The sequence below is a fragment of the Nannospalax galili genome, unplaced genomic scaffold (genome assembly GCF_000622305.1).
Source record: "Nannospalax galili isolate Female #2095 unplaced genomic scaffold, S.galili_v1.0 scaffold944, whole genome shotgun sequence".
NCBI classification, from domain to species: Eukaryota; Metazoa; Chordata; class Mammalia; order Rodentia; family Spalacidae; genus Nannospalax; species Nannospalax galili.
Window position 1 is genome coordinate 1,455,048 of NW_008352899.1, and position 15,282 is coordinate 1,470,329.

Here is a 15,282-nt window from a genome sequence, read left to right on the forward strand (position 1 = left end):
TGGGTGGAAAAAAAAAAGGCTTTCTAAACCAGAAAAACCCAGCTTCTACAGCAGAAACAACTTTGTTTCAAGAGCAGTGAAAATTTCCCCCATCTCTCTTCATCTGTTCAGAGACACCAACCAGAGACTGAGGGGTTAAGAGGAAGGGGTTGGACCAGGCTGAGCAATGTCAGGGACAGCCCCTTTGAAGGGGAAGTATCTGCCTTTCTGCTTCAAGGCAGGCGAGGACCTTCCCAGGTGGCTCCAGAGTTGGAGCCTATGGGCTCCAGTGGCCAGCAATAGATTGTTGGTCATGGGATGGTCAGTTCAGGATGGGGAGGAGCCAGAGCAGTTAAGGGTCATCTCACTTAGCTTATTTGATGCTATAGGTGTGGGATAAGTTTCTTCCTTGGAGAGTGCTTTTTAGGTAGAGTGGTAGAAAGGAAAATATAGGGTCCATCTGGCACATGGAGGCTGGAGAGGGGGGTGCCACCCCCTCCAGTCTTTGGTAGCATTATAAGCCACCCCCTGCCAGGGGCAGATGGCCTCCATGGCAGATGGATACTGGGCCAGCAGTGGTGAGTTGCTGGGATGGGTTTCCTAGCCTCAGCCTGGCCTTTCAGGCTAATAAGACAGCCAAGGAGACAGTGACAGGCTTGTGTGTGTGTGTGTAAGTCCTAGCCTTTTAGGCTATTCTGGGGGAGAAGTAAAAATAAGCCCCCAGATCTAGTGGATCTGGAGGACACTGTGCTCTGTAGGGTGGCAGGTGCTCAGGCCTAATACTGCCCACCTGTCTGGGCTCCTGGTGTGGCTACCTTGGTTGGTTCTCCAGTGAAGGTGATAGTCCCTGGGGCTGGAGACTGCTGCAGCAGGAACCTGGCCGGCTAGATGAAGACCCCTTACCAGGTCCCCAGAGCTTGGGCCTGGGCAGCCGCTCCTCCCAGAGGACGCGCCCATTTATTATGCGCTCCTGCCCCCTCACTGCTCAGGCAGGCAGCGGCCTTCATTAGCCAAGGAGCTGGGGTCTGTTTTGGCTGCCTCATCAGCATCAGTGAACTGCGTCCCTGCGAGATTTGATACAATTTAATTAACCTAATTAAAAGCTCTGATTGCAGAGATGATTGGGGTAGCGCCAGCAGCGACTGCATATTTATAATGAGCTGCAAGGTGTGGGACCGCAGCCAAACGCCACGCATCCTAATGAGCGGGAGCCGGGAGCCAGGGAGCGGGAGAAGGAACGTTTATTTTTGGCAACAATGCCCAGTTCCTCCCTGCCAGGGAGTCAGAGACCCAGGGAGCAGAGACGGACCTGCCCACCACTCTCCTGCATGAGGTGGAGGCACAAACACGTGCTTTCCTCGAATTCCTGGGCCATTGAACAACCCCCTTACCCATGATCTTGATGCTTAGTTTCTCTGTTTGCAGAGTTGGGATGGGGCGGTGCTGGAACCCTTTTCCTGCCTCTCTCCATCCCTGGGAGCCTGAGGCTGCTTTGAGAACCAGGAGCCTTTCTGATGACACAGGGCGTAGCACAACCACCTCATTTCTAGGCATCAGGACTCCTGAGCTCTCCTCTCAAACTTATCAGAGTCAGACTTGACCAAAACCAAGGCTCAGAGGTCAGGTCAGAGTCAGAAAAGGGGTCTGAATGTCCAAGAGTCCCAGGTCAAGATTCTGGGCCTAGAGTAGAAAGGAGAAACAGCAGAAGCAACTGCTCATTCTAGAAGTTGGAGTCCCACACGCCCAGCTCCTGCTTCCCTCCTGAGGACCATGCCCAGCTCCCCTGGACTCTCTTCTCTCCTACTGCCTCTGTCTGGGGAAATCTTGGTTTGTCTGACTCAGCGCTTCCGCTGTAAATCACATCTAATAATAACGAGAGTGAGAGCTAAGGCAGAGATGCTGTGGGTAAAGGGGGCACCGGTGAGAAGGGGTGTGCTGCCCAGGTGTTAAGGGGGTGGGAGTCTCTTGGGTTGCAGGACTTGGGGGGATTGAGCTCTGGAAGCTACCATCAGAGGCCCTGGAGGGAGAAGTGGGGAGCAGTCTTCCAGCCCCTCACTCCTCCTCTGGAGCTTGTACAGGTCATGAGCACAGCCAGGCTGGCCCAGCCCCCCAGTGCTTTGAGCATTGCTGGGACAAGATGAGATTTGTCCCCAGCCCACCTTGCAGAGTTGCAGCTGTTTAGCTCCCTTATCAATCTTCTCTGTGGGTTTAATCATCTCTCTGTCATCCTGCCGGGCCAGCCCTCCCCTTACTGAGAGCCCCCAGAGGGACGGGAGCTTCTCAGCCCCAGCTTCCCTCCAGTGCCCCTCCCCCAGGCACAACCCTCCTGTCTCACCTGATTCCCTGGTAGGAGACAAGAGAGTGGGCTAGGGTGGCTTTGCCCCATATCTTAATGGCAGGGACTTAAAGTGTATATAGGACTGTGTGTGGGCAGAGACGGCATTGGCAGAGAATGTGCCCTAGCTGGCTCTCCATTTGACTGTGTAGGATAGGGCCTAGAGTTTGACCATGACCTTCAGCCTGGACTAGGGAGACTCCTGTGCAGGTATAGTATCTGTCCCTCTGACCAGTTCTAGTTTCCTTCCTGGGTGGGTCCTATGGCTTCAGAGCTTGTGGGCAGGAACCATGACCATGGCTTTCTGGGCATGTTGGGAAAGAGGGCATACAGGAGTCAATGGAGCCTGTGTTGTGGTCCAGGCTGGGAGCCAGGGCACAAGGGGCTCCAGGGGCCCTCCCAGTACTGACGTGCAAGATGACCTTCAGGGCTGTGTTTCAGCCTTCTCTACTGCACTCTCTTTTCTCACAGAGCATCTGGAGAATGGGCAGGGTGGGGAACTGGGGTTGCATGATAGCATATACGCCCTTTAGGGAGCAGGAGAAAGAGGACCCTTCCCTGCTCCCCATCTCAGTGCTGCTCCTTTCTGCTTTGCAGAGGAGGGTGTGAAGTTCTAAAGAGGAATGGGGTCCAGCTGAGCATCACTGTCCTTGTGATGAGAGCTGAGGGACCCCAGAGAGGAGACATCTCAGGAGGTGATCAAGGCTTTGGCGACTCACCAGCTAGCCTAGGCTAGAGGGGGTTTGTCTCCCTCCACACAGGCTGGGCTCTGGGAGACAATGGAGTGTTAATAAGGCTTCAGCCCTGGTCTCACATGACCTGACCAGGGCTGTGGGTGGACTGCACGTGGCTGAGCCGCCTGAGCTGACCTTTGGTCACTGGCTAGGGAAGAGAGGAAGCCATGAGGTCTCCTGCCCACTCAGTACCCTGGGCACACTGCCACCTGACCCTAGGAACTGCCCTCTGGGCACATACTCTGTCTTCCACCTACCTTCTCCATTTAGTCTTTCTTCTGTTCTACCATGTGTGAGATATGTGTACTGTGTTGTATTTATGTGTGTGTGTGTGTGTGTGTGTGTGTGTGTGTGTGTGTGTGTGAGAGAGAGACGGGAAACAGAGATGATGAAAAGACAAGGAGAGACAAAATGCCCTAGGTTCTTCCCAGTCAGGAGCAAAAGCCTTACTTCTTCCATTGTGAGGACAGTACCAGGGATGAGGCCAGGTAAAGGGCATTGTCCCCTTCTTTGCCTCATCCTCTGACTTGAGTCTTCTTTCTTTCTGGAAGGAAAGTAAGGTGGTGGTGACTGGGGCTGACTCTAGTGGTCACATCTTTCAGTTCCAGCTGGAGTCCAAACTGTAATAGAACTGCAATGCCACTTTCAAAAGGAAAACCAGGCCAGGTGCCTTTAGTCCCAGCATTCAGGAGGCAGAGGCAGGTGGATCTCTGGGAGTTTGAGGCCAACCTGGCCTACATAGGGAGTTCTAGGCCAGCCAGGACTACAGGGAGACTCTGTCTCAAACAAACCACCCAGAACCTAAAACTAAGACAACAGAAGGCTAAAACCAGTATGGGGGCTCATGCCTGTAATCCTAGCACTTAGTGGGGCTGAAGCAGGAGGATCTTGAGAATTAAGGTCAGTTTGGGCCACAAGAACCTGTTGAGAGAGAGAGAGAGAGAGAGAGAGAGAGAGAGAGAGAGAGAATGACAATGAATGAATTTGGGGAGTTGTGTAATTACTGTACTCAATGAATTAATTCAAAATTACCATTCAGTGAAGAGGCAGGGCATGCACACACATATACATATAATCATATACATGCACATACACATACACAATATATAGATGAGGGTACCCAGGGAAAGTCAAGGGAGGCAGTTACAGTTCTTGGACAGGTTTGCCTTTGCTCCTCCTCCCTCACCAAAATGCTGAGGTAGGTGCAGCAAAGGGGGTTATCTTTAGCAATCTTCCCTTCATGTCCCCAGGGGGCTGAGGTTCAGGGCCTCAGAGATGGGCAAGCCAGTACAAATGACTTGATAGCAAGCTTGGAAGGCAGCCTACCACCCGATTTTGTCACATATCAATACAAATATGTAAAGGTTTTTATTGTTGTTTTTCTTTTCTGGGAGCCCCATCATTTTTTTTCTACTAGGGCCACCTGTACAGCCTTTCTGTGGCCCCAAGAGCATGTGGAGGGAAGCAAGATCTCCAGACTTAGATTAGATGGAATGGGATGTCAGGCATTAGCACAGGGAGGCCTCCGGGCAAGGAGGGATGGTTCAGGTCCCTCAGAATCACTCCCTGTACTTCTCTCAGATGAACTTTCCAGTGGCCTTGCCTGAGGAGTGTTTGTGGACCATCTCGTCTCCTTCCCGTCCTCTTCCTTGATCTCCTCCATATAGTCCTATGAATACCATCAGATACTTGGGGAAACAATATGGGGATGGTCCTTAGCAATGAAGCAGAAAGGTCAGGGCCTGGAGGAGCTGGGCTGGATGGAGGCTTAGTGTGACTCATGGGCTAGGGTTGGGGATGGAGCACAGGCAAAGGCTGAGGCTAAGGTCAGAGCTAGATTTGAAGTTGACCAGGAACTGAATGTGGTGGACAGTGGGATGGTGGAGGTTGGCAGGACGTCTCTTTCAGTTTTGACAGGTTCTGAAATGTCTATTTTTAGAGTCCAAAGCAGATGTTCTCCCCCAATGAAGAGAGTGCTTGGTATCTGCTCTCCCTTAGAGGGGTGGGACAGGTCCCCTCCCCCTGCTCCCCACAGCTGAACAGAGTCATACATCACCAAAGGGCTGGGGCTCCCTAGATGTATTGCCCTAATACGTCGCTATAGCAACTCCACTTTAATCCTGCATTATTCTAATGTGGTCCCCTCCCCACTGTGATGTATAGCTTGGGTCTCAGAGCTGCTAGGCTCCAAGTATCCCAGGGATGGGTAGGCTGGAGGTTGCCTTAGCTCCCTTGGGTCCCATCTTGCTTCTCATTCTGTGCCTGGGGATCCTTTGTGAGGTTGGTTGTGGAGGTGGGGTCTGGGCCATCAGTCTACCCGCCTGCCTACCCAGGGAGGGGAAGCTGCAGGTCATGTGTGCCCAGCCCTGGCACACGAATGCCTGACGCACTGACCCACGCCAGCCTGCCTGGCCTGGGGACCTGAAGCCTTGGGGTTGGGGGCCAGGGCAGGAACAATGGCTGCATTCCGGTCGTTAGCCACAGGCCCCCATTGTTTCTGTGGACACTGCCTGCTTGAGGGCCGCAATTCTGACCCTCACTTCTTGTGGAGCGTAGGATGCTCCCTGGACTACTCCCCCGGGGACCATAGAGGGGTGATTCATGGGGTGGCTAAGGCATGGCAAGCCCCAGCTGTGCCCAGATTCTGTGGGGTAGAAGGGGGAGGTAACTGAGGGTTGTTTGTGTCAGGGGAGGGGGACTGAGCAGCCAGAGCTGAGTCCTCAGGGCCCTGGACACCAACCACGTCATCTCCTATCCTTCCTTGTGTGTGGGCTGGTCAGAGAGGCCCCATTGTCAGAGAAGCAGGCCCACCCAGACTGGAAGGCAGGCAAGGTCCTCAGAACTGGGAAGACCCTCATTGCACTGGTGGGGACATTGAGATGAGGGGTATGGCAGGGATTTGCTCCAAGTTACACATTCAGGTAATGGCACACTGGGACCGGAACATTGCGCAGTATCTCCCTGGTGCTGAGCAATGGCTGCTATTTCTGAGAGAAAAAGGAGTTGGCAGATGCTATGTTGTTAACTTCCTTTCTCTCCTCAGCTTCTTTTGAAATCCCTAAAGTTTAGGTCAGCACTTGACATTCTTGGAGTAAGAAATGAGAGTTAAGGGGAGTCCTAAGAGCACAGGGACTGAAGCCAGAGGCTATATGGACTATAGCTTCTGTGGAGCCTTGAGGAAGTGAATGGGCTGTGGAGGTTCCCAGTACTCTGACACATACAATCTCATAGATACAACAATAGACTTCATTCAGTTTTCTCACTGGGCTCTCATATACCTACCTTATATGACTGAGACTAAGGCAGGAGTGTGTGGAGAACAGAGGTACTGGCATTTATCTCTGTGCTCGACATGGGGTCTAACTGTTAAACTGGATACATGGTGGGTAGTTGAACAAGTAGTTTAAGGGTAGCTGGGTGAATGGTTGCATGGATAGGTGGGTGGCTTGATGAATGGATGAGTGGGTGAATATAGGATGGATGGGTAAATGAATGAGGGATGTCTGCTTCATATTTTGAGGTTCGTGGTAGCAAATGACCCAATTTGGAATTGAGACCTGGACCCAGGTATTTGAGGCTGGGCTACCCTGTTAAATGGTTTAATAGTCAACCTCTGGGCAGGGTTACAGTAAAACCAGGCATGGAGACCTGAAGGAAGTTTCTATGACTTAATTTCATAGTAGGTGGCCCCATAGGGTTTAGAGGCCTTGACCTTGAGTTGAATCTTCTGTGCTAAGTTCAAAGGTACTGCAGGGTACGTTGGAGGAAGGGTCCTGAGCAGGGCAGGAGAAGTATGAAGGTTCAGGAAGGGGAAGTACATGGCATCTGGGGGTTCTGGGGCTGAGTGACTAGTCTCCCTGGTGTCAGGCCCTAAGCCTGGAACTCCTCAGCAAATCTCCACTCAGTCTTTTTGGTTCAGCTTAATGGTAAGGCCTTTCCTACTCTTTTGGGTGCTGTCTCCTCAGAGCCCAGTACAGAGCCTTAGTACATAGTACTAGTACTTCGTCTATAGCCTTAGTCCACACGGTTGGGGACATAGACGTGTCACAAACAGGAAGTAGGGATAGTTTTAGAAACTGCACCTGTTACTGATTTTTCTGGACTAGCTTGAATAAGGCCCTCACCATCCTTGGGCCTCACTTCCTCGCCTGTGGACTGAGAATGGAAATTTTAGACTTTATTTTCTTGAGTGGTTCTGTGAATGAACAGAAATGATTTTAGGCAGACAGTAATGGTAGGGGGAAACAGCGTTACTTTTCTGCAATAACTCAGCAGTAACATACACTGTACATATAAAATTAATTTTTGTTTTTTTTGGTCTTTTTTGAGACAGGGTCTCCCTGTAGCCCCAGCTGTTCTGGAACTCACTATGTAGACCAGGCTGGCCTTGAACTCACAGAGATCTGCCTGCCTCTGCCTCCCAAGTGCTGGGATTAAAGGTGTGTGCCACCATGCCTGGCTTAAAATTAGTTTTAAAAAAAATATATTTTATTATTTTTATTTTATGTGTATGAGTGTATTGTGTACATGTATGTGAGTGCACTCATATTGTGCAATGCTGCGGAGGTCAGAAGAGGGCATCGGATGCCCCTGGAACTGGAGTTAAGGATGGCTTGTAGCCACCATGTGGGTGCTGGGAATTGAACCTGGGTCCTCTACAAGAGCAGTCAGTGCTCTTAACCGCTGAGCCATCTCTCTAGCTCCCTAAAATTAGTTTTATAGCTAACATTTGATGTACTAGGCTCTCTTTTAAGTATTCATGTTGTATTTTATCTCTTGTCTAATCTCCTTGTACTTCTGTGGGGTTGATGCTATCTTCGTTTACAGATGAGGAAACTGAGGTATAGAGTGCTTAAGTTGCTTTCCAAGAGACTCACAAGTAGTAGGTGGGGGCACCAAGATGAATGCTTGGGCAGGTGCTAGCTCTGCGTTCTCGGCTACTACATAGTTTGGCTGCTCAGTACATGGAAGCGGGGAGTGTGCCAATCAGGACTTCTTGCCCTCCTAACTATCCTAGGCAAGTTTTCCAATTTCCTTGAACCTCACAGGATTTATTTATTCTGGGTAGTGTAGATGGGGGACACAGATTCTAACTAGCTCTAACACCATTTGTTCTCAATTCCTGTGCCTGGCCTAAGCCTGAATTCTAGAACTTTCTTTGCTTTTAGCAAATGAGCAAGCATTGACTACTACTTTTTTGCCCTGTCGTTAGATATAAAAAGAACATGGGCCTGGGAATCACATCAAATGGACTCTATCTCAATTGCTAATGTTTACTGGTCTTGCTGCCTTAGCTAAGTTACTAGTACTCACCGGACCCCAGTTTATTCATTTATAAGATAGGAATATATAATGTGAGACAGTGAACATAAAGGACAAAGTCAGTGATGGGTATGTATTATGTAAAAATGCCTTGGACAGAGTGAGGTCCTCAGTTAGAGGTCATTATATTATACTGCTCTTCCCTGTACACTTGTTTCTGAACAATATCCTGCCCAGGCCTCAGAATAAACAGATTTCATTCACTCATCACTATGCTAAACACTGTGTGCATTATCCCACTTAATTCTCAAAACAACTCCATAATAAGGAACTTTGTTGTCATCATGCTGGGAAACTGAGGCATGGAAATGTAAGTTGCTGGCCTAAAGTCACACAACTGATGAAAGAAAGAGGAAGCTGGGACTGGGATCCAGGTCTGCCTGGTCCCACAGCCCCTGTGCTCACATTCTGTGCTCTGCCTCTCCTGAGACATGGTGAGCTTCCTGGGACTTAGATGAGGCTAGAAGGCAGGTAACCCACAGAGGCTGGAGGGGGTGTTCCCATAGGCTAGATCTGGCCATGAGCTGCTTGGGTGGGCACCCCCAGCTTCTGCATGGAGGGAGCACTGCCTCCTCCCCAGTCCGGTTTCAGCAACCTCTCAAACACACTGATTCCAGGCCACAGGAGCAGTGGCAGCGCAGGGTCCAGGTCTGCTCTGCCTTGTGCTCCTGTTCAAAGCTGAATAATTGGGAGCCCTTGAAGAAGGATTTCTGAAAAGCCATCAGGAGTGAATCATTGACTTAGGGAGGCGATGAATCAACCTGGAGTTCATAAAACGGCAAATGAATCGGGTGTGAGAGCGTTGGAGCCACTGCTATTCCCCAGAACCCTCCAGGGACAGAGAGCCTAGAGAAAAGAAATAAAAATAACACAGGGCTGTATGCCTGCTACAAACCCGAGGCAAGCCCTCTTTCTACAAGGTAAGACAGAGTGAAACAGAGGGACAGGACCCACTGGAGGGTGAAGTGGGGCAGAGGAGGCTCCGAGGGCACTTTGGGCTCCCTGGGTCCAGGCTGTGGGTGTAATTAGCAAACGCCTTTTTCCCTTCTTTTCAGGAGCCCTCACAAGAAAGAACACTGATTTTGACGAACACCCAAAATAATGTGAGATCAGGCACCATGCATTATGCATGAGGTCTGATTTAACATGAACATTATTTCTTGTGTACGAGACCATATGCCTCCGTGCTGTCTCTGCAGCCTAATAATACCCAGACCCACCCTGGTCAGGCTCAGCAGGGAGATGTGTCCATTGCTGTGTGTGGTGGGGGGCCAAGTGAGGGTTGTATCACAGTGCTCCTGGTCTTTAGGTTATATGAGGGGAGTTCACTCAGATGCTCTGGAGGGAGGTGGGAAGCAGGAGGTGGGTTATACCCTTGGAGAAACATGAGGGACTTAGGAGTGGGTATTACTGTGTGAAAGTGCTAGTGTGTACCTCTCTCTCTCTCTCTCTCTCTCTCTCTCTCTCTCTCTCTCTCCTCTCTCTCTCTCTCTCCACGTGTATGTGTGTGTGACATTAGGAGCCTGTGACTAGGTGAATCTGGGTTCATCACATGGCCACATGGGGGCCTATGCATAGCTGAGGTTTTACTGCTCAAGGACGATGGTAGAATGGATAGAACTAATTGCTGTGTGTGTTTGTATATATACACGCATATGTACATGTGGGGGTGTGTGTTTAAAAAATAAGATCACACATACATACAAACACACAGCCTAACTTTAATTATCTGAAAGGAGCAGAAAGAGATCTGGGAGGAGCTAGGGCAATGATGAGCAGAAACGCGTTTCGAAAGTGGTTTGTGGGGTAAGTGCTTGGAAATCTCCAAAGGAGATGACCTGGTTAAATGTGACACAGGATGGTGCTGTGTATTTAATTAAACTCTATGGGGCCAGGTACTTGGTGACTCCCAAGAGCTCAGTGCCAAACACCTGGAAGCTAGGCCTGGATGGCCAACACTGGTGTGGGTGTGGCCTCAGGTTGGTTAGCATGTGTGTGAATAAGCAAGCTGTTGAGGAGCTGGTGAGGGGTGATGGGGATGGGTGTGAGGAGAGGGATGGAAGAGGCAGGTGGTGGTGGGTTACTGATGGTGGCTGTGTGTAGATGGGCAGGTTGTAGGTGGACAGGGAAGGGTCATGAGCAAGTGTATTTGTGTGTGTGTGCATGCGCGCACACACGCACATATATGAAACAGGATTGCTTCTGGGGTCTGAAGACACTTCCACTCTAACAAGCACAGCCTACATAATAGTCACCAGGAAGTTGACTAGGACATGCCCAACAGCCAGGTGGTTCTGGTGACTGCTATTACATCCGGGTTCAGGGACCAATAGAGGGCAGTCCTCCCACATGGAGTCCTTGGAGGCACCAAGGGAAGCCCTGATGAGTCTAATAAACACTAACACTCCAGGGCCTTCACATATGACAGGCAGAGACAAAACTGAACGCTTTCCCAGCTGTTTGTGGCCTTAGTCTCTAAGACCCTGGGTCTTAGATCCTCTTAGCTAAGCTTGTCAGGGCAGCTGGGCCAGATAACCTCCTCTCACTCTACCCCTGCCTTGGTAGGTCTCCTTCCTGGAGCTGGAGCTCAATCAAGCTTTGGGGAAAGTTCTAGAAGGAAGGAGTTTGTTCCTGAGTGGGTCACATTGATTTATCTTTCCCCTTAAAGGTCAAGAATCTGTCCAGGGACATCTGAGTTCCAAGTATCTCCAAGGGGGCAGCTGTGGTTAGGGGTCAGGTAGATGTGGACACTCAGTTGAGTCCTAGAGTCAAGAGATGATTGCTTAGGACCTATGCCAGGCAACATAGACCATCTTGTAACCTGGGACAGGGGGTGGGGGAGGATATCAGTGTGCTTTGGGTTCAGGATGGGGTACCTACTGGGTTTGCCTTGATGACCACAGGTCTTTCCAGTGTTAGCAACTCCACCCTGTAAATATTCTAGATCAGATTGTTTTCAGTGTAATACGGATTCCCTGACCACTTCTGGGATCAGATCAACCATGAATTTTCATTTACAGTGGTGCCCACAAATATTAACATGTGGATGTTCTCACAAAGCACGTGAAGTTCTGCCTACCAGAACCTGTGACTACATGATTATAGGACATAATTTTAAGTGTAAAGGGTGAGAGATGGCATCAGAAAATTCAAAGTTTGCCATGGAAAGCTTAGGTTTCTTTGGAGGTTAATGCTAGGGACACACACCTCTCTTCAATGAAGGGAAGTCTGAAGATCTCTGGAGTAAGCAGGTAGATCTGAACACACGGGATACAGAGACACTATAGGCAAGCCCACTACTTTGGGGGCCTTTTTCTGTTGAGGGAGTAAGACTCTCTGCTCCTGGGTCATCTGGGGGCTGGAGTCTAAATGAAGCAGCCCCAGCACCTTCTGCTACTGAGGGGTTTTCACTGGGTAACTGTTCCATGCTCCTATCTCTTTATGCAAAATCCTTGCAAAGTGCAAGATTTCTCTCCCACCTCTTTTCCCACCTTGCCCCCTTTCTTGCTTTTTGTTTCATTCCTCAGCTGCTGCTGGTTCATGGGAGGGTGTATTGTTTTGCTGTTTTTGAGTTGACTTGCTTAAATAATAAACCCACCCTCTTGTACAAGATTAAGCAGACAATTAGGAAATCAATCAATCAATTGGTGTCAGCTGCAGGCAAGAGGCAGTGAAAGGCCTCTGTCTTCCTGGAGAGCTTTCCAACTTCAAAACCTGTGGAGGCCCCAGGCTGGCAGGGGCTAAGTTTCATTTGCTTCCATTTTGGGGCCTGGACGCTGGGACAAATTGGGATAGAGAAACAGGGAGTGGGGAGGAGTGTGGATGGTTTCAGAGGTTTGTTCTTAGTGGAACAGGAAATGACAGGTTGAGGGTGGGGTGGCCAGTGGTTCCTGACTGTGCCTTGGCTCGCCTGGTCCACAAGTTTGCCTCCTCAGGAAGCACAAGGAGGCTCAGCGGGGACAGGAGGAGCAGCAGGGACTCGGGCGCTCATCATAGGCTATTTTACCCACTAGGTTGAACTAAAGGAAAAAAAAAAGTAGGGGGGGGTGAGGCTGAGCTTTTGAAAAATGCGGGAGACTTTGTTATTTGCAGAGACAATTCCCCTCAAGACCGAGGGTCAGAACCCAGAAAGACACCAGGAACTATATCCATCTGGTGTAGTCATGCCAAAGTCATGCCTGGCCAGGGACCATCAACTCGGGGTCCTGGAACACCTGTCCCTGGGCATCTCCCATTCTGTCAACTAGAGTCAAAGGCTCTCACAGGCCTGGACTGGCACAGCTTCCCTGGCATGCAGGCCCCCAAATACCTTTACCAGGGACACAACTTTCTCCCCAGCCAAGACCTGTGCCTTCTAGCTTTCGCTCCACGAAGACTGAGAAACTTAGCATTTCTCCTAAGAAGGGAAAAGAACTGCATCTTTGGAGGAAACAGGAAGAGTTGTTTTTATTAAAGGAAAAAAAAATGTTGACTGGGATGCAAATGCTCTTGGGTTTTGACCTGAACTGAGACCTATACCCAGCATGGGGAACTCTCTGGAGAGATGCTGCTGCTGAGGGCTTGAGAGGGGAACATCTCAGAATGTGTTTTCCCTGTAGGTCACACTGCACAGACATGGGGTCCTCCCTTCCACCAGGTACTCATCTCTCCATTCTGTAGCAGGGGGAGGTTCTTGGGTGCTCACCCTGCAGTGTGTCAAGTCTCTCCTGCAGCACAGTTGTTTGTGCCCCTACTTCCCTCCAGGAGTAGTTAGGGCTGGTGATGTGTTTGTAAAGTAGGGTTAACTTTTGCCCAAGCAAACGGGCAAGACTTCTTCCCAAGCAGACTCAGTTCTGCAGGACCACTGAATGGATCTCAGTCTAAGCTGCCTGATGGTCAGCAGGTCTAGGGGGCTTGGATACCATTTATTTGAATACAGAACCAGTTGGGATGGGATGGTGGGGCCTGGCCAGCTCCCCATTTGCCCGACGAATGGTGAATTTGGCTTGGACCCCATGCATGGAGTATAAGGTGAAACTAGGTGGGTGTCAGGCAGGGATATAGATTCTAGGCCGGCATTCCAGGCTGAGGTGAGCTTCTTCCTTGGCTGAGAAGAGCTTTGGTTGTTTCTGACTGATGGCTGACCCAAGTTCCATGTTGGGTGAGTTGTTTACTGTCTTAGGCCTGGCCTTGGAAGTCTATAGGAAAGGGATATGAGGCCTATTCATATGCCCTAGATTGGTGTACCTGAGGCAGGTACCCAACTGTTGACCATGAAACAAGCAGTGCTGATACTGGCCCAGAAGAAGGCCCACATTTCCTTTCTCTCTCTTAGTGAGGCCAGAACTTTAGGGGAGGTGAGGCAGTGGGGTCTCATGGCTCCCCATAAAACAAACCCAACCCTAGCAGTAAAGAGAACAGGACACAGCCCTGGGGTACATGTTTATGTGAGTAATAAAATATTTACTATAACATAAATATAAAGGGAACTTCCCAGTCTACATTATTTTTTTGCAATAAAGATACAAAGAGAATGCACCAAAACATTATTCCAAAAAATAATAAAAATAAAATAACAAAATTTAAGGTCAAACCATGACAAACTAAAGAAGAAAATGGAAGGGGGAAGCTCCAAACACATCCAGAAAATAAATAGAGATGGGTCAGAATTCAGGAAATCATATTAAAATATCTTTTTCGGTTTAGTCGGGCGTACAAAACCCTTTAGGATGGGGAGGGAGAACAACCCAGAAAACCAAAAATAAAAACCAAGCACAAAATGTTTCTTTTCCCCGCCAGTGTGTACATATCTCACATATTTACATGGTTCCCACCACACCCCAAATTTGGAGAATTTCTCTCCTAGGCTCCCCCAGCATCCCGGATCCTGAGGGGGCTGGAAAGAGAGCAGGGCAATCGGCAGGGAATCAGGCAGAAGGTTCTTGGGGGAACGGCTTATTTCTAACAGCTGGTTAAAAAATAGTTCCAACTTTTCCAAGTTTCGTTCGTTAAGGCCAGGAGGGGCAGGGTCCTGCGGGGAAGCAGCCACCCGCGGTGCGGTGCTCGGTCTACGGGTGAAGCTTGGTCCCACCCGGGTGTGCGTGGGAACGCAGACCCTCTCCACTAGGCCGGAAACCGAGCTGAGGGCTCGGGTAAAACGAAACGAAAAATGAACACTCGAAAAAAATTATTAGTTTTTTTTTTGTTAGTTTTTTTTTTGTTTGTTTGTTTTGCTTTCTTGGGTAAGTGGGAAGGAGAGGGCAAGAGAAAGGGAAAATAAATTAGGCTAGATTAAAGCTTTGGCTATTTCCTGCTTTTATACACAGATGCGGCTCTCGCGGCCTCCCCTCCGGGGCCCCGATAAATACAGTATACAGCGATTTAAATTAAGGGCGCGGGCGGAGTTAGAAGGACCCCAGGAGCCGAGAGGCTCCACGAATAAATAAAAACCTTAAAAAAACCAAGCCCGGAGAAAGGCGGAGGGGGGTGGGGCGCATCCTGGTGGGAGAGAAGAGGCGCGGAGAGAGTAAGTGACAGTCCCCCACCCTTGACTCGCAGGCTCCAACGTCCGCGCCCCGGAGAGCGGCGGGGGGCTCTCCTCTCTCGGTCCTCTCTCCCGGGGAGCCCTAACCCCGCAACGCGTTACCTGTCGCTGTGGGGAGGCCGCTGCCGGGATCCGGCCCCGAACAGCCCGGGGGCAGGGGCGGGGGTCGTTGAGGGGTTGGGGACAGGGAGCAGGCGGCGGGCAAAGGATGCCCGGGGTGAGTTGGCACGTTCCGGATCTTCGCTTCTCTCCTCAGGGGAGAATGTATTGGGGGGGGGAGTAGAATCTGGCGAAAACCTCTCCGCCGTTCTTCGCTGCTCGCCGGAGAGAGGGTCGGTCCGGGATGTTTGGTTTTGTTCGAAAGTTTCTGGGCCTTTTCTTTCTTTCTT

At 50.2% G+C, this 15,282-nt stretch overlaps 1 protein-coding gene across 1 annotated transcript in view; it reads right to left on the minus strand.

Moving 5' to 3' along the window:
- Positions 1–957: 957 nt before the first annotated feature.
- Positions 958–15,282, minus strand: part of Pou3f1 (POU class 3 homeobox 1) — a gene marked incomplete at its 5' end in the record, with an annotated part of 15,464 nt that continues 1,139 nt past the window's right edge. The window contains 2 exons of the mRNA XM_008850252.1: positions 958–1,043; positions 14,996–15,144. Of these exons, the coding sequence (XP_008848474.1) occupies positions 958–1,043; positions 14,996–15,144 (235 nt within the window). The remainder of the gene's footprint in view (positions 1,044–14,995; positions 15,145–15,282) is intronic.